Source organism: Mus caroli, unplaced genomic scaffold (assembly GCF_978045245.1).
Source record: "Mus caroli unplaced genomic scaffold, Mus_caroli_1 scaffold_20, whole genome shotgun sequence".
Taxonomy (NCBI): Eukaryota; Metazoa; Chordata; class Mammalia; order Rodentia; family Muridae; genus Mus; species Mus caroli.
In genome coordinates this window covers 24,373,673-24,393,078 of record NW_028227275.1, presented here as the reverse complement: position 1 = coordinate 24,393,078, position 19,406 = coordinate 24,373,673, and the positions used below count along the sequence as shown (strand labels likewise).

At 41.6% G+C, this 19,406-nt stretch overlaps 1 protein-coding gene across 1 annotated transcript in view; it reads left to right on the top strand.

The window, feature by feature from the left end:
* The window catches only part of Btaf1 (B-TFIID TATA-box binding protein associated factor 1), an 86,831-nt gene extending 71,070 nt beyond the window's left edge, over positions 1-15,761 (top strand). Inside the window, exons 29-38 of the mRNA XM_021151415.3 lie at positions 773-850; positions 1,528-1,657; positions 3,906-4,047; positions 4,131-4,261; positions 6,153-6,278; positions 7,451-7,603; positions 8,412-8,623; positions 12,607-12,766; positions 13,059-13,229; positions 14,275-15,761. Coding sequence (XP_021007074.1) covers positions 773-850; positions 1,528-1,657; positions 3,906-4,047; positions 4,131-4,261; positions 6,153-6,278; positions 7,451-7,603; positions 8,412-8,623; positions 12,607-12,766; positions 13,059-13,229; positions 14,275-14,418 — 1,447 coding nt within the window. The 3' untranslated portion in view covers positions 14,419-15,761. The remainder of the gene's footprint in view (positions 1-772; positions 851-1,527; positions 1,658-3,905; positions 4,048-4,130; positions 4,262-6,152; positions 6,279-7,450; positions 7,604-8,411; positions 8,624-12,606; positions 12,767-13,058; positions 13,230-14,274) is intronic.
* Positions 15,762-19,406: the final 3,645 nt, after the last annotated feature.

Sequence of the window (19,406 nt, the reverse complement as noted above, 5' to 3'; positions counted from 1 at the left end):
TTTTAAGGGTGGGTTATTGCTTTAGAAGCAACAGGAGGACTCTTTCTTGTTTTTCTTTCCCAAATGTTGAGTTGATCTTTACTTTATTCTAGAGTTGGTGGTAAATGACCATATTCTCCTAGCTCCAGGACCATACTAAGTAGTTCTTTACTCTGTCATCAGAGAGCTCAGTCCTGGACATGATAGACTGGCTGTTTAATCGTGTTCAGAGGACATAATCTTGTGAATAGGTCAACCTGGTTCTGCTGCTTCATCTTTCTCTTTTTATTTGTTATGGGGATCTAGGATCTATAAGACCCATTTAGCCTGAATGGTAAAGGAATGAATGTGCCCCAAAAGAAGAGGTACTGACAAAGCTCTTACTAAGTTTTGAGTTAGGTGCTCATCTTTTTTTTCTGAGTCACATATCAGATCTACATCATAAAGTATGTGGTAGCATTCTTGTTTACAGAGTAAACACAGTGCTCAGTAGCCCGATTGGAACACTTTACAGATTTACACTATAATAGCAGCTGCACTTACACCATTGAAATTGTATTAAGAAGAGTGGTGGCTCACACCTCAGCCTTTAATCCCAGCTTGGGAAGCCGACGCAGGCTGATCTCTGAGTTCAAGGCCAGCCTGGTCTACAAAGTGAGTTCCAGGACAGCCAGGGCTACACAGAGAAACCTTGTCTGAAAAAAATCAAACCAAATCAAAAAAAAAAAAAAGCAAAATAAAATCGCATTAAGAAATTAATAATTCCTGTTTTCCTTCCTTATTTTCTTTAAAGGTTGCAACATCAAGTAAAAAGGCACAATCTGATAGTAGCCTCATATGATGTTGTGAGGAATGACATAGACTTTTTTAGGTAAGACTTCAAATGTACTTTACAAAAACTTAGTATTGATAGGTAGGGAGGATATGATAGGATAATGTGGGTACTGAGTATGAACAATATACTTGACATACATGTATGAAAATGTCAGCCAAACTGTCACTTTTTAGAGTGGATGCATGCTATTTTGATTTTTAAAACTTGGTTGGGAGAAAGCACAAAAGAGATTTTTTAGGCTGGTGGAACATGATGTTTTGCTCTGGATTGTGGCTGTGTTTATAATATACCTTATAGAATTCATACATTCATTCACATCAGAATTGTACCTTTGGGGCTGGTGAGATGGCTCAGTGGGTAAGAGCACCCGGCTGCTCTTCCGAAGGTCTGAAGTTCCAGCAACCACATGGTGGCTCACAACCACCCATAATGAGATCTGATGCCCTCTTCTGGTGTGTCTGAAGACTACAGTGTACTTACATATAATAAATAAATAAGTAAATAAATCTTAAAAAAATACATTAAAAAAAAAGAATTGTAGCTTTTTCTTCATGTATTCTCTATTTCCATGAAATACTTCTAGCAAGAAAAAAAGAAAAAGAAAAATTGATATGAAGTTGAGAATACTTACTATTTCGGCTTCTATGATTGTTCCTATAATGTCTGATATGTGGGAAAAGATGGATAACAGTTATTTATTTATTTTTCCTTAGAAATATTAAATTTAACTACTGTATTCTTGATGAAGGCCACGTCATAAAAAATGGAAAAACCAAGTTGTCCAAAGCAGTAAAGCAGCTGACTGCTAATTATAGGATTATTCTTTCTGGAACACCAATCCAGGTAATTATTTACAGTTCTTCCTATTTTAAAACAAATAATAAACTTGCCAGGTGGCATAGCATTTAGTAGTAAATTACAGAGTCTTTTAGTTATAAAGATGACAAAAGTAGCTAAATTGTTTTGTAAAGGCTCCTTTTGTATGTGGCAGGAGCCTGCAGGTTTGGTTTTGTCTGTTTTTGTTTTGAGACAGGGTCTTACTATGTAGCACTAGCTGGTCTGAAATCCTAGCTGGTTTTAAATTCATTGCAATCCTCCTGCCTCTGCTTCCTGAATGCTGGGATTACAGATACACATGATCATACCTGGCCTTTCATAAGTAATCTTTTTTTCTTCTTCTTGGTTTTCAAGACGGGTTCTCTTTATGTAGCCCTGGTTGTCCTAGAACTAGCTCTGTAGATAATGCTGGCCTCAAACTCACAGAGATCCACCTGCCTATGCCTCCCAAGTGTTGGGATTAAAAGTGTGCATCACCACTACCTGGCCATAATTAATCAGATTATTAGATTATTTAGATTTATATATTTTTAATTTTCTGAGTATGGGTGTTTTGCCTGTATACTGTGTATAAGGAGAATACAGAGACCAGCAGAGAGTGTCACATTCCATAGTACTGGAGTTATAAATTGTTGTCACTATGTTGGGAACTGAATCTGGGTCCTCTGTAAGAGCAGCAACTCTTTCTTAACTCCTTTCAAGGTGTCCCATCTCCTTTGCCATTATATAGTTGAGACTAGCCCAGAACTCAGTACAGATCAAGCTATAGATCAAGCTCACAGGTCTGCTTGCCTCTTTTTTTTTGGGGGGGGGGGTTTGAGACAGGGTTTCTCTGTGTAGCCCTGGCTGTCCTGGAACTCACTTTGTAGACCAGGCTGGCCTCGAACTCAGAAATCCGCTTGCCTCTGCCTCCCGAGTGCTGGGATTAAAAGGCATGCGCCACCACGCCCACCTTCTGCTTGCCTCTTAAATAGGTCAAGTTTTATTAAAGGTCATACTTACATTCTAATTTTTAGGTTATTAAATTAACACTTGTTTGATGTTTAAAACAGATTTGATCCTACCCTGACCATTCTACTTCTGTAGTTATCTAGAAATCTGACTTAGCAGTGAAAATAGAACCATCTTAGAAATGAATATCACACAGTAGAGGTTTGAAATTTTTAGCAAATGTTCATAATTTGCCTGGATAGCCGCCTTTGGTAGGAAGATTACCTTATTCTCCAATTAGTGGAACCATATTTTCTAGCTCTAAAAATGATTTTTTTTTCAAGGCAGGATTTTTCTGTGTAGTAGTTAGTAGTATAACTGCTCTCAAATTCATTTCACCTACCTCGGCTTCCCACATGCTGAGATACAGGAGAGTGCCACATGTACATGGTGGCACAACCCTTTGACCCCAGCACTCAAGACGGGGCAGGCAGGACTTTGTAAGTTTGAGGCCAGCCTGATCTACACAGGTAGTTCCACAACAGCCAGGGCTGTAAACAACTCTGTCTCAATAAAAATAAACAGTAAGAAAAGGGAGTTCTGAGGCTTACAGTCACAGTTAGTTTAGTAAGCACTGCATATTTTAATAATCATTAAAGAGAAGTTGTCTTTTACAGATTTTTCTAAACTTACTAGAAGTTCTGTGGGCTGTGTGTGTGTGTGTGTGTGTTTGTGTATAAGAATGTGTGTTGTTTTGTTAGGGATCAAACCCAGGGCTGCAACAATTTCAAGCAAGTGTTAAATTCTGAGTTAAACCCCTAGCACAAAGTTGGTTTTGGTATGTGTCTTTTTTAAAGTGCACTAAAAGGGGATCGGAGAGACTTAGATTTAATTTCTATAATTATCTATTATTATTATTATTCGAGACAGAGTTTCTCTATGTATCCCTGGATGTCCTGGAGTTCTCTATGTTAACCAGGTAGACCTTGAATTTACAGAGATCCACCTGCCTCTGCCTCCCAAGTGCTGGGATTAAAGGTGCATGCCTTACTTAACTACTTGTACTTGATTGAGACATCAGAAGGTTTGAGGATTTGTCCAGTTAAAAAGCCATCTCTTTTCTCTTCCTCCACTTTAGTTTTGAAGTGGTCCGGGGGTTTCTGCTCTGCAGAGCTTTAGTGGGATAAGAAGGGTGTTCATGTTAGAGAGCAGCTGAGTGTGCTGAGCCAGAGCCTGCGCTGCTGAGGGTTCTGGATCCAGATCTACTAGGAAATGGTACTTGCCAAATGAAGAAAAGATAATTGATGATTCTTTTTCTGTTCAGAACAATGTTTTGGAGTTGTGGTCATTATTTGATTTCCTTATGCCTGGATTTTTGGGTACTGAACGCCAGTTTGCTGCTCGATATGGCAAACCTATATTAGCGAGTAGGGATGCACGAAGCTCCAGTCGAGAACAAGAAGCAGGTAAGGAAGAAGTACACTGAGTCCTCATGGTCAGGAGGATGGTGCGTCACAGGCACTCAAAGCTGTGTTCTCCTTGCTGACAGGTGTCCTGGCAATGGATGCTCTGCACCGCCAAGTCCTGCCGTTCCTTCTCAGAAGAATGAAAGAAGATGTTTTGCAGGATCTTCCACCTAAAATTATTCAAGACTATTACTGTACTCTCAGCCCTCTCCAGGTGAAGAGTGTGGTCATTGTAGTTGTTGATAGAATACTATTAGCAGGACAGCCTTTTATCAGATGCCCATCGAGAATTCAGTTCTCCAGTTTAAGTATAGACATGAGCTACATCTCACTCTAGTGGAGTCTAGAGCCTTTCCCTGCAAAGGGACAGCGCACTTTCTTTAAAGAGCGTGATCTGTGTTCTGTAGATTAAAGTAGAGACCAATGCTCTTCCCCCTCCAAGTGTAAGGGCGTAATCCTTTGGAATCAAGCCCTAGACTACCAAGTAAGGCCCCTCCCCCTACTCATTAAGATATTTCACTTAAAGAAAAAGCACTATGACTTCTCTTGGGCTGTTTTTGAGTGAAATAAGACTTACTTAACCACAGGTCATAGAGGAGGCGATAGTTGATCCATATTGGAATTGAGACTGCCTGACTGATGGGCAGGCGCCGTCGGTACCATGAGTGTGCTTACAACAGGGTGATTTGCATCCTTGGCAGAGTATTTTGGGATAATGTAGGACTTGATATAAGTCATTTATCTTTAGAATTTTTATTTTGTATTTTCAAACCACTGGTAACTGAAACTACAAGAAGCAAAAAGGAGCAGAGAGGATGCCAATATTAACAAAAGCCTTTATTAAGGCCAAAATCTGCTTGTGAGTAGTGTTGTGTCATCCTTATGAGAGTGTCATAGATGTTACATACTCCCTGTTTTTGAAAATACTGCAAAAGTGAGAAAAAGTAAGCAACTTGCCTAATAACACTATTGAGTTAAGTATAAAATCTTGATCTTTGGGATGTTATTGTACTTGAAATATTATTTGTTTTCTATCAGTGTTCCAAATACATTTTAACCCATTTCTGACTTTATTCGCAGAGACTGTTAGAAGAGTTTTATTGTGGGCTTTCCTTGTACTCTCTTCATAGAAACCATTTCTGTTAGACATTTCATTTCTCGTGGTTAGTTTATATATTCTGTCTCAGTATTGTTTGGTTTGGCAAGGTCAAACACATCAAAGACTCCTAGAATTATCCCCAGTCTAACCTGATCCTCTTCTGGTACATGTTAGTGTAGCACCCGCTAGCCAGGACTGATGTATTCACCTTAGATTTCTGGGCGGGCGGGGAGCTCTGCTTCTGTCCTTTAACATCTGGTTTAGAGTGAGTTCCAGGACAGCCAGAGCTACACAGAGAGAGCCTGTCTCAGAAGGAAAAAGAAAAGAACTTCTTGAAAGGAATGTCTTATGAGAAATGGGATACTTTTTGCCCTTTGGGGGTGGTGTGGTGATAATAGTCTGTGATATAGTATAGGCAAAAGCCACATTGAAATATTCTGGAGGAAGAGAACTCCAGAGGGAAATGACATTTTGCCTTTGGGTAACATTTATGGATTTGTATTCTGAGTTTTGTTCTTCCATCCTTGATAGATTTTTTTTTTTCCTTTTGTATTATGTTAGTACAAGGTAATGCTTTAAATTAGCAGTAACATTCTTTTAAAATCTAGTCTCAGAAGGGACTGATAGGTTTTTGGTCTTTTTTTAAATAGACTTGTGTTAAAAATAGATTTTTCTCATTTACTTGTAATGGATCTGACTCCCTTTTGTTGATAATTTATTTTCCTAAATGGAGGAAAAATTTAGGGTTTGTGTGTATAATACTTTGCAGCTGAAAATTAATTTTTCATTTTTTTCTGTAAATGTAATTTTAAAGGAACTTATATACAGATGGAGTGAATTATCTCTAATATCAATAATGAGGTAGTGGTGTCTTAGTTTTCTTTATTTATAAAGGCTGGTTCAGTTTACTGTTCATGTGAGTGTGCACACACACACACACACATACACACACACACACCCCTTTTCCTAGATGTATATTAACTGTTTCTCTGGGATAATTTTACAGGTTCAGCTTTATGAAGATTTTGCTAAGTCGCGTGCCAAGTGTGATGTTGATGAGACCGTGTCTTCAGCTGTGCTTTCAGAAGAAACTGAAAAACCAAAACTTAAAGCTACAGGTCATGTATTCCAGGTAGAGGTTATAGACTACTTTTAAGAATTAAAGAATGTTCTTTAATGGGGGCTGTTTTTATAGAGAAGACTAAAGTGCATATTCCTCTTTTTTCAACACTGAAAATAATATGAAAACTATCAAAGTACCCATTTACTCTTTCCTGGTTTTGTGTGTCTGTGAGAGAGGCAGCCTTGTAAAGCTCAGGCTAGCTGCACAGTCACCGTGCAAATGGTACACGAGCCTCTGTCCCCGAATCCCCTGCGTTTGCCTCTAGAGTGCTGACATTACAAGCATGTGCTGCCACACCCAGCTAGTGTTAATATTAGCAATGGGGAAATGCTTTTAATATCTACCTTACAGAATGTAACGCACATTTGTGTTAAATGAAAAGAGGGCTTTAGAATGAAGGCTCTTACTTTTCAGAAAGTAATGAAGTAAGTGCAGTGCAGTGTGGGTGCACATCTGTATGGGCTCATCTGTATTGGACAGTAGCTTTTTTTTTTTTTTTTTTTTTTGGGTTTTTCGAGACAGGGTTTCTCTGTATAGCCCTGGCTGTCCTGGAACTCACTTTGTAGACCAGGCTGGCCTCGAACTCAGAAATCCGCCTGCCTCTGCCTCCCGAGTGCTGGGATTAAAGGCGTGCGCCACCACGCCCGGCTTCCCCTTTTTCTTTTTTGTTTGTCAAGACGGAGTTTCTCTGTGTAGCCCTTGGCTGTCTTGGAAGACCTTGGAAGTCTTACTTTGTAGACCAGGCTGGCCTCAAATTCAGATATCTGCTTGCCCCTGCCTCTCAAGTGCTGGCTGGGATTAAAGGTGTTTGCCACCCGGCTAGTATCTTCTAGATGGCTCCCCACATTGCATAATGAGGGAATCCTGTTGAGCCTCAAAGCTTGCTGTTCAGGCTTCACTGGTTAGGGACTCCCTACTGTCCTTCCACCATGCACTGGAATTACAGGCATTCCCTGTGTTCACTCAAATTTCTTTTTCCCTTTAATGTAGGTTCTAGGGATCTGAGCTCTGGGCCCCATGCTTCTGGCAAATGGTTTATGGGCTGAGCCATCTTGCTCTGAACTGGGTCTTGAACACTGAGTAGGAATTTTCTAGATACATGGACTGGGGAGGAAAGGATACAAAATTACAGACACTTGAGTTATGAAAGCACACTTACACAGCTGTTTTCCCCTTTAAAGGCATTACAATATTTACGTAAGCTCTGCAACCATCCAGCACTGGTCTTAACCCCTCAGCATCCAGAATTCAAGAGCACTACTGAAAAACTGGCCGTTCAGAATTCTTCTCTTCATGATATTCAACATGCGCCTAAGCTCTCAGCCTTGAAACAAGTACGTATGTCTTTTAATGATAAAATAATGTTCCTAACATATAATACTAGAACACGTTGCTTTTCCCAAAGATTATTGATGTGTTTACCATTTACTGTAGTTCTAAATTTGGCTTACAATTTTTTATAGCTTTTAAAAAAATGGCGTACCACTTTAACTGTGCAGTTCTGACATTACGTCACAGTCTTGTACAGCAGTGACAGTCATAGTCACTGAGTACTTTGTAACCCAGAGCCATTGCCTCCTGAGCACTCACTGACCATCTGCCCCTTATAATGCTAAACCTGCTTTCTACGACTCCCCTCTTACCTCAGCTGTTTCAGCTAAAGGGAGTCAGTGGTGTGCTTTTGAATGGCCTTTTTAATTAATTAATTAGTTCATTAATCAATTAAACTTTATTTATTTATATATTTATTTATTTTTTGAGGCGGGGTTTCACTATGTAGCCCTGGCTGGCTTGTAATTTACTGTGCGGCTCAGGTTGGCCTCAAGCTGACCAATCTGCCTGCTTCTCTCAGAATTGAGATTAAAGATATGCATCACTATACATGATCCCTTATTTAAAGAAGTAACTTCATACATAGCTTTTGTTTGAGACATCTGTGTCACTCCCTTGAATTAACATTAACGGAAGGGGGAAGCAAGCTGGGTGGTCAGTTTTAGCCCCAAGTACTAATGAACTGATATAGGGTACAAATCCATAGCTAGAAATACTTTTTCTATAGAAATCCTTGCAGTAGCTAGCATGTGTGGTAGCAAAGATGTGTCTGCTTTTGTTGACTGACAGTGTAATGCTTTCTTCCCTAAGTTGCTGTTGGACTGTGGTTTGGGAAATGGCAGTTCTACAGAGAGTGGGACAGAATCTGTTGTGGCCCAGCACAGAATACTGATCTTCTGTCAGCTTAAAAGCATGCTTGATATAGTAGAACATGATCTGCTCAAACCTCACCTGCCCTCTGTCACTTACTTGAGACTAGATGGCAGCATTCCTCCTGGACAGCGGCATTCCATTGTTTCCCGGTAAGTAGCTCCCTCTGCTCAGCTGCCATGTCAGCTTAGTCTATTGGTTATTACTCATGAAGGCGTTTGCCTCCAGTCGTGTTTCCTTTGGGTAAATACCTGCAGGTGTGTTACTGGGTGATCCAGTCCCAGTAAACTTCCTTTATTCCAGAACTACAGAAGTACTGTGAGGATGCTAGTGGTTGTATTAGGAAGGCATAACGTTAGTGGTCAGACTGGAAGCAAGTAAATGGGCAGCTTAGCTAAAACCTCTGTCCTAGCTACTGTTTCTCTGCTGACACCAAGCAGTAAACCAGCTTATCTGGAAGCAAAATGCTAAGTCTGCTTGAAATACACTGATGAAATCCGCATTCTGAGAATAGAGATTCCCAGGTTCAGTTTCAAACTTCAGATTCTCTTCTAATGTGTTCTTTTAGGCAGGGTCTCCTCAGACTCAGAGCTATCAGTAAGGCTAGTCTTTATAGCTAAATTACTGCAGGCATTTGTTTCCACCTTTCATGACTTGAAATTAAAGGCAGGTTGCCACGGCCGTGTGGCACTCAGGTAGGTTGTGGATATCTGAACTCCAGTACTCTGTGTAAGTGCTTTACCCACTAAGCCATCTCCCCAGCTCTTGTTGTTTGTCTTTTTTTTTTTTAAAGATCTATTTATTTATTATTATATGTAAGTACACTGTAGCTGACTTCTGACACACAGAAGAGGGAGTCAGATCTCATTGTGGATGGTTGTAAGCCACCATGTGGTTGCTGGGATTTGAACTCAGGACCTTCGGAAGAGCAGTCGGGTGCTCTTACCTGCTGAGCCATCTCACCAGCCCTTGTTGTTTGTCTTAATGACTGCTCTGAGAATCTGAAGTTTAATTTTGATTTCCCTGATAGACAGTAATGTTAAATGGCTTTGTTTTGTTCTCTTCCATGTATTTAGTGGCCCATTTAATTGATTGGGTTGGTGTTTGGTTTGTGTTCGTTGTGTATTCTACATATTAATCCTCTAAGCTCAGCAAAGACTCTTCCTCCCCCATTCTGTAAGCTGTTTCTTCATGTGATTGTGGCCTCTGACATACAAGGGGTCTTTTGGTTTTGATTTTTGAATCACATGTAATACTGTTTCTTAGTTCCTGACATTATGTCTTGAGACATTATGCCTTGAGTGATTGGATTCCTTCTTAGGAAGCCCTTGACCTTGTCCATATCCCAAATTGGTTTCCTTAATTTTGCCTCTTATACTTGGGAAATTTCAGTTCTTATTAAAGTCTCTGATCATTTAGAATTGTTCTTTTTATCCAGGATGACAGGGACCAGGTGTGGAGATCAGGTTTCCCAGCACCATCAGTGAGGAAGGACTGTCTACTCCACTTTAGGTCTCGGGCATTTTGTTGAGATTGAGGCTGCTACATGCGTGGATAATTGGGTTCTTTGTTATGCTGCATTATTTTCAGTGTCTGTGTCCTTGAAATCTGCTGTTTCCGGTGGCTTAGAAACCAGCCTGGTGACAACTCTCAGTGTTGCCTTTGCTCAGGATGGCACTGCTTACTCCAGGACTTCTGTACTTCATAGGAATAATCCTATTCCTATTCCTGCCCCATTTTTTGTGAAGTTATTGAAGTAGTTTTGTTGTTTGAAACCAGGTTTGACTATGTAGCCTTGGCTGGTCTGGAACTCACTCTGGCCTCAAACTCAAGAGTCTTACCTGCCTCTGGCTTCTGAGTGCTGGGATTAAAGACATGTGCCACCATGCCCAGCTTGTTGAAATATTGTTTTATATTCTTATCATATTCATACCTCCCCATTTCGCTCCATCCTACTTTTTACCCTTATTTAGTATTTATTTTTGCCCCACTGAGTCCTGTCAGTGCTGCCTGTACACTCTTCAGTGATTGGTAAGGGTTGGGATGTGTACATTGAATTTGTAGGTTGCTTTTTGTAGTACAGCTCTTTTCACAATTTTCTAAATTTAGTCATAGAGGGCTTATCATTTTCAAGTGTCTTTCAGTTTCCTTTTCAAGCATTTAAGTCTTTCATTACTAGCTGGGCATGGTGGCATATATCTTTAATCTTGGCACCTGGAAGGCAGAAGCAAATATATCTCTATGAGTTCAACACCAGCCTAGCTACATATCAAGTTCCAAGAAAGCCAGGGTTACATAAAGAGACACTGCTCCCATATACAAACAACAAATAAATAACTTTCTTTGTAGAGTCCTTCCTTTAATCTTCATAAGGTCTTCTAAGACTGTCTTTCTGCTTTCTCCGCGTGTCTGTTACTGATTTGTAGGAATGCTACTGATTTTGAATGTAGATTTTTAATTTTTTCTTTGCTTAAAAGTTTGTGAGATCTAAGAGTTTTATGATGGAATCGTGTGTGTGTGTGTGTGTGTGTGTGTGTGTTCAGTCTCTCATTGAACCTAGAGCTCACCATTGAGGCTAGACTTTCCTGGTCAGCCAGCCCCAGGATTCACCTATTTTTGGTGTGGGTACTGAGGGCTTAAATCCAGGTCCACACTAAGCACTTTAACCACCAAGTCGTCTTCCAGCCTAAGGTCAAGATAAAACTCAGTCATGTACTAAAAACCAACCAACCAAAGCCTCTGGCTCTCCTTCCTCTTGCACCATATTGACTACAGTGAAGAACTTGGACCCGTTTCTATTCCAGGTTTTAGAAAAAGTGGTCTGAGTAAGTCTGTCATATACAGCCTTTATTACATCAAGATATGTTCCTTTTATCCCTAGTTTTTCTCTGAGTTTATCTTGAAGGGACTGAGGATTTTGTCCAGCCTCTGCAGCTACTTAAGTAATTGTTGGCCATCTCTCTCTGAGTCCATTATGTAATGATTTACATCCACTCTTACGTTAAGCCAACTCGACTACCATCTTTCCAGTGTTCCTTAATTTGACTTGCAAGTATTTTATTGATAATTTGTGTATCTTATGTTCATCATAGGGAATATAATTTTTTGTTATTAACTGTTTTGCTATCAGTAACACCAGCTGTTAGAAAGGCTGAAGTGTTTGCTTTGTGCTGTGAATTGGCTTGATGCACGCTGCTGTTGCTCCTCCCTGAGTGACGCAGAGAATTCAGTGAATCCGGCTGGACCTGGGCTCTTTTAATTGTGAAATATTCCAGTAGATTGTCTAGAAATATATCCATTCCTTTTAATTTCTTCGTTATAGTAGTTGTTAAGGTATATCCTAATCTGAATTTGTGGCTCTCGTTTTGTTGCTGTCAGGAACAGACGGTGACGAGGACAGGGGCAGGGGCATGTGCTGGATGTTTTTTATTTTTCTTTTTCCCCTTCTCATTTAGTCCAGGAAATCTCCCTATGGGATGATATTTAGGACAGGTATTCCCACTCTATAATCCAGAAATCTCTTCACAGACAAAGCAGATTCATTTTCTGGTTATTCCAAGTCTTATCAAGTTGACAGAGTTTAACCATCACGGTATGTTTGTATTCAAAGGACATTCTCATCTCAGTGGATAACAACAAACATCCATACCATGGCTGTGCTGGCAAGTTTTATATCAGCTTGACACAAAGCTCGAGTTGATTAGAAGAAACTTCAATTGAGAAAATCCCCCACCAGCTTGGCCTCTGGGCAAGCCTGTGCTTCATTTTCTTAGTTGATGTGGGAGTGTCCAGCTCACTGTGGCAGTTACACTCCTTGGCTGTCGGGCCTAGCCCTCAGCTGCTACAAGAGAACAGGCTGAGTAAGCCAGGAGGAGCAAGCCCAGCAGTAAGAAAGCAGCACCCTTCATGGTTTCAGCTTCAGCCCCTGCCCTGAGTTGCCTGGATGGTGGACTTTGATAGAGCTGTGATAGAGCTGTTGTAATCTTGTAACTCAGTGCTAAGCTGGAGTAAAACCCTTGCCTCCTCAAGGTGCTTCTGATCACAGTATTTTATCCCAGCAGTAGAAACCCTAAGACAGGGTTTTAAAGAAGTATGTTTCATTTTAATAGAGGATGCTAACTCTGGTTTTGTGTAGGTTTAACAACGACCCCTCCATCGATGTTCTTCTTCTCACAACTCATGTTGGTGGCCTGGGCCTGAACTTGACCGGAGCTGACACTGTGGTGTTTGTGGAGCATGACTGGAACCCTATGCGAGATCTGCAGGCCATGGACCGGGCCCATCGTATTGGGCAGGTGCGTCATCTAACACTGCACTAGTGCTAGACAGAACTCCAGAAGACCAGGCAGACTGGGTTCCAGTGCCCTTTCACCTCAGTGAGATGGCTTCCTCCACCACTTTCTAGCACAGCTACAAAAGCCTGGGGTCACTGTCTCTTTGTTGTGTTAGGATGCTCTATAATGCCTGGAAACAGTTTTCGGGTCGTGGGAACAGACAAACTCCGTCAGACATAAGGTGATGGAGAGGGCTGGCTTGACAACCCGAGTTCATCAGTTTGCATGTGGTTCAATTGTTGTTCTTATTTAGAAACGTGTGGTTAATGTCTACCGGCTGATAACCAGAGGAACACTGGAAGAAAAGATAATGGGCTTGCAGAAGTTCAAGATGAACATTGCAAATACTGTTATTAGCCAAGAAAACTCTAGCTTACAGAGTATGGGCACGGATCAACTTCTTGACCTGTTCACTCTAGATAAGGTAAAGAGTGACTTATCTTCATCAGTCCTGGGGCTGTCTGTGGTGACTGAGTGGGCACTCTGCAGGGTGTGTGTCCAGGCTGCTGTAGCAGTCTTCTGGGATTAGTAAGCAAATACGGGCTGAGAACACTACCTGCTCTTCAGTTCCCAGCACCCATATGGCAGCTCCCAACCGTAACTCCTGTTGCAGGGGATCCGCTGCTCTCATACAGACAGAGCACCCATGCACATAGAGTGCAGGGCCCGTGAAGACTGAGGCTGGCATGAGATCCTGTGGAGCTGAAGTAATAGGGTGGTTGAGAGCTGCTCACTGTGGGAGCTTGAGCCCTCTCTCCAGCCTCCAACACTTCATATTTTTAAAAACTACACTTATTGTGTTTGGAGTGTGTGTGTCAGAATGTACATCTAGGGGTTGGTGCCTGTCATCCACCATCTGGCTCCTGAGGCCCTGGTTTAGAGTTATTATCGTGGGGGACCAAACTACTAACCTATTAGATAACCTACCGTCAGAAATGCTGTACCACATCAGAGCATGGTGGCTAAGGCCTGTGATCCCAGTACTCTGGAAGCTGAAGCAGAAAGGGCCAGCCTGGGCCAAATTGTAAGACCCTGTCTTACTTCATCCCTCCCTCTTGTGCCTGTTCTCATCTTATTTATTGGTTAACTGAGAAAACTCTCACATATCTCAGACTATCCTTGAACTTGCAGCATAGCTGAAAATGACCTTGGACTCCTTATACAGCCTTCCTCCCCTGTGTGTGCCTGGGTTTGTGCTGTACCGAGGTCCAACACAGAACTCAGTGTGCAGTGGCACTCACTCTGCCCGAGCTGCTCCCTCTCCTTCCTGGTCCCTGGTTCTAGGGACTCAAGCCTTTGACTTTAGATATTTCTGAATTAAACTGAGTATGGTAGCACACATCTCTAATCCCAGCACTAGGGAGGCAGAGGCAGGTGGATATCTGAGTTCAAGGACAGCCAGGGCTATATAATGAGACCATGTCTCAAACAAAACAGAAAACTCACTTTATCTTCCAATGTTGTATTAGGATGGAAAAGCAGAAAAGGCTGACAGCTCCACTTCTGGGAAAGCAAGCATGAAATCAGTTCTTGAGAACCTGAGTGACCTCTGGGACGCCGAGCAGTATGATTCGGAGTACAACCTGGAGACCTTCATGCGCTCTCTCGAGTGACTGCTGCGTGCCATGCCATGCCAGGTGCAACTGCTGCTAGCTCAGTGACCTTCTGCTGATATTCAGCAGACTAAGTCTCTGCGAACTTTACCTGAATGTATAAATAGATCTGAAACTACTCAGCTTAGTGCTGGCTCTTGCTTCGTTGGGGAACAAGTTATTCTCAAGTATTTGCACTGTATTAAATACGATGTTAATGTGAAAAGGTTTAAATTTTACATGCTGAATAGCTGCAGCCAGGAAGCAGCCAGGTTTCCATGTGCTACCAGGAGGTGCTTCTGCGGGGACAGCCTCCTCTACAGTCACTTTCTCCACGGTGAGATCCACCAGTGCTGTGCTGTTTGTATGCATCTGTGTTCTTTAAAATAGTTTTTATAATTGATTACAAATAGGGCTTCTTTTGTATAAAAGCCTTAATGAGCCATACTTTTCAGAATTTCAGAGTGACTTTAATATTAACCCTAGGACCTGAAAATGTTAAGCAATGAATTAAACCAGGCCCTGTGGCAACCTTTGTATATTTAATGCAGATGCATATGGTGTTTTCAAATCCTTTAACATCATTTTGTTCACTTTTAAAGTATACTAAATAATAAATGCAGGTACTGGTATTTAAGGCTACAATAATATCCTATTAGAGGATGGGTTTCTGTTTAATTTATCTAATGGCTAGGATATAGCCAGATTCAAAGAACATATATGTACTCAGTAAGTTTCAATCATATATATATATATTTTGTAACTATGAACACAGTTTTCCAGACATAGATTTTACACTGCTTAAATCCTGAACCCTGTGGTAAAGACTGTTTACTGTAGCAGGGCATGCCTGAACGCGGGGAGGAATGCTCTTTATACACGCGTATCTATACAACAGTGTCCACCCTACACTGGAAAATGTGTCTGGCTTTGGCACTAAAATCATGTAGTTCTACCAGACAGCAATAATAACTGAGCAGAGAGCTCATGAGCTAGTGTTCAAACAGCTCAATGGTGAGGGTGGGCAGCTATATATAGATATGCATGTATGTGTATGTATATATAATTTTATAACTTTCCCACATAAATTAATACATGCCCGTGTATACACACATGTGGACTATATTTGTATATATGTATGTACAGGTAATAAACATCCCTAAGGTTTGTGTCTGGTCCTACACCTAGGCATCAACTTAAAACCATCAGACCTCAATTGTACAATAACAAGGGTTTTGTTTAAAATAATTAAAAGCTCCACAGCACTTAGATACGACGTTTGTCACACTTGAGTAGCCTTGACAACCATCCTGTAATCCTGAACCTAGCATTCCACAAGAGAATAAACATCAAATTGTAAAGTCTGTGCAATTGTGTGTTGTTTACAGTAAAGACTGACAAGCAGCTCAGATGCACAGGTTGTGTGGGAAGCCACACCTTTTGTATGTAGGGTTTATATTCAAATATAGAGGACCAAAAGGAAAACTTCAGATTTCATGTAGAAGATGCAGTGTACTTGTTTGCTTTCATAAACTATTTATTTGCTATTTCCGTATCTTCTAAAAGCAGGGAGCGGTTTTCTCACTGAAGAAATAGTAAGGGACAGAAGAAGTCACACCATATATTAGTGTTTTGTTTTTATCCTCACTTGAAAAGTCATAACTAAGCCGGGTGTGGTGGCGCATGCCTTTAATCCCAGCACTCGGGAGGCAGAGGCAGGCGGATTTCTGAATTCGAGGCCAGCCTGGTCTACAAAGTGAGTTCCAGGACAGCCAGGGCTACACAGAAAAACCCTGTCTCGAAAAACCAAAAAGAAAAAAAAAAGAAAAGTCAGAACTAGAAGGCAGGTAAAGTCTACATGTTTAATTAGAAAGTGCATGCACGTACTGGCAAACTAGTTCTTAAAGAGAAAGTATCTTGTCCTTTTTGAGAGGAACAGTGACATTTTTAAAACTTTTTGTTGTAATATGTAAAGCCACACATTCTAGCCTTCCAACAAAGGAAGGCACGTGACCCAGAACATGGTGCCTGCCCATCTGGCAGTGGGAAACACTACTCAGGTAGAGCATGCATTTAACCCCATTACCAGCTGTGTGGGGGTGATGATGCACTAGTTATGTGTTTAGAATGTGTGGGTTTTGGAGCTCAAATAAACATGGTTGAGTGTGGGTGCTGAGCTGGCTTGTGGGTTCATGGATCCATTGTACTATTGTTGAAATTTTCAAATAGTTAATTACATTTAGGGTTGATCAGACATTAATTATATTTTCTTGTAGGATCCGAGGTTCTGGGTCTACCATCGCACAATCCTGACTTTGAGCAGAGCTGGTTACTTGATAACTGGCAGCTGTGGGGGAAGGGCCTCCATTGAGACGTTTTATAATTTATATTTATAATGTAAGTATTCCAGGGGAGCCATCTGAAGGCGTGACAGTGTAGAACCACACCCCTTGAATGTACCTGATCTCAGAACCAAGCCAGGTCAGGCACCTCAGTCCTTGCAGAGAGCATGACTATTTAAGTGGCACAACTGAAACTAAGACCACGATAGAGCTAGGCATGGTGGCGTACGCCTTTACTCCCAGCACAACAGACCGCCGAGAGAGAACTTGCAGGAAGGCCAACTCTGTCAGGTGCCTATGCTGACTTTCGCCCGCCAACCCAGCCTTGTATCTCCCTCAGACCTCAATTTCCCAGGACCTTCTGGTACTGGGGGGATAAAGTGACATTAAATGCAGGGATGTCTGTAATCAAATGTCAGAAATTCAGTATGAATCAATAAAAACTTGAGTTTTGCTACCAATCAGTTGAGAATGTTTGTTTGTCACACTAAGCATTATCACCAACCTAAAAAGAGGTACAACCTCTAAAGAGAAACCGTCTTCTGAGCTGGAGAGATGGGTCAGTGGGTGAAGGAGCTCACCACCAAGCCTAACACCCCGCAGTTCCATCCCTGCAGACCTTCAGCAAGTGCAGTCAGTGTAACTACTCCCAAGGCAGCCCGCATTGGATCGCACAGGCTTGCCTCGTGGCCTTGTAGCTGATCCAACTACTAGCCAAATCTGTCAGGGCTTCAGTCACATTCATACCACATCAAAACCAGTAGTGTCTCTTGCCCACCTCTGACTACATCTCTGCCCCTGTCCCTGTTTAATCTCAAGTCAAGCCAGTACCTCAACATAAAACCAGAAGACAAGGGCTGGAGAGATGATGGCTCAGCGGTTAAGAGTACTGACTGCTCTTCCAGAGGTCCTGAGTTCAATTCCCAGCAACCGCATGGTGGCTCACAACCATTTGTAATGGGATCTGACATCCTCTCTGAAGACAGTGACAGTGTACTCACTTTAAAAAGGGGAAAAAAAAACCAAGACAAAAAGATTCGGCACGGAGTGAAGATAGGGAAACCATGGGTACACCTGATCAAAGACGTCTCTCAGGGGCTGCAGACGGCTCAGTGGTTAAGAGCGCTGTCTGCTCTTCTAGAGGTCATGAGTTCAATTTCCTGCAACTACATGATGGCTCACAGCCATCTGTAATTGGATCTGATGCCCTCTTCTGGTGGGTCAGTGACAGGATGCTCATAAATCTTTTTGTAAAAAGACATCTCGGGGCTGGCGAGATGGCTCAGTGGTTAAGAACGCCGAGTGCTCTTCTAAAGGTCCAGAGTTCAAATCCCAGCAACCACATGGTGGCTCACAACCATCTGTAATGAGATCTGACTCCCTCTTCTGGAGTGTCTGAAGACAGCTACAGTGTACTTACATATAATAAATAAATCTTTTAAAAAAAAAAAGCCATCTCTCAAAGGAGAGGTGTTGAGTAGGTAAGTAGAGCCCAAAAGAGGAAAAGTCAGGACTGAAATTCAGTGTGGAAGATGGTATTGTAAGGTAAGAGGCTTCAAGATGGATCATCTGCAGAAATGCTACGATCCAGCACCATTGATTAGGAAAAAGCTAATGGCCAGTGAGTCTAGAACATCTGTAAGGAGTTCTCTGACTCAAGACTAAGACAATAGCCCCATGCACATTCATGGCCCCTTTGACTGCATGTACCATACCAACGGGAAAAGCATGGCATGGTTTCATTCATTCAAGAAAACCTTCCAGTAAAAAGTACTGCTTGCGAAAGGGGAAAGATCCGTTAGCAGTAAACGATTTGGTTAATGACAAGTCACGGGTGATTGATAAAACATGTCACATTGCATGCCTTTAACCCCAGCACTTGCGAGGCAGAGGCAGGCAGATTTCTGAGTTCGAGGCCAGCCTGGTCTACAAAGTGAGTTCCAGGACAGCCAGGGCTAAACAGAAACCCTGTCTCAAAAAAAAAAAAAAAAAAAAAGTCACATCAAACCCGGACAGAAACACAAAAACAAAGGGGCAACAGGTTTCACATCTCTCAGAAGCAATGGACCAGAAGAAAAACTGGAGTTGCATGTAGATCATATGGATATTTATTGTGTTGTATTTGGCAGAGCAATACGCCCAACAACTCTAGAATACAGTCCTTAGATGGGTGTGTCGGAAACCATATGCTGAAGAGGAATGCAATCCCTCACATATTTCAAGAAACTGAAATTATCCATGTCCACTTCTTTGCCAATTCAATATATTTCAGTTTTTTAGGCATCATTGTAAAATAATCGAAAGGACAAAAATGGGGGGCTAGAGGTGGTTCTTCTAGAAGACTCAAGTTCATATCCTACCACCCATAAGGTAGCTCACAACCATCTCTAACCTCAGCCCCTGGGGATTCAGCACCCTCTCCTGGTCCACTTAAACATCAACCACATGTATGGTGCACGGACACACATGTTCACAAAAAAAAACACGTGTAAACTTAAAAAAAAAAAAGGAATGTCCACAAATACGTGTAATCCCGGTGCGTAGGAAGTAGAGGCAGGAGAATTTTGGCTTTGCAGAGAGCTTGAGGCCATCTTAGGCCCCAGGAGATCCTTCCTCAGAAAACAACAAAAGACCTTATACTGGTAAACAAAGTCGTAGTCTATGTAG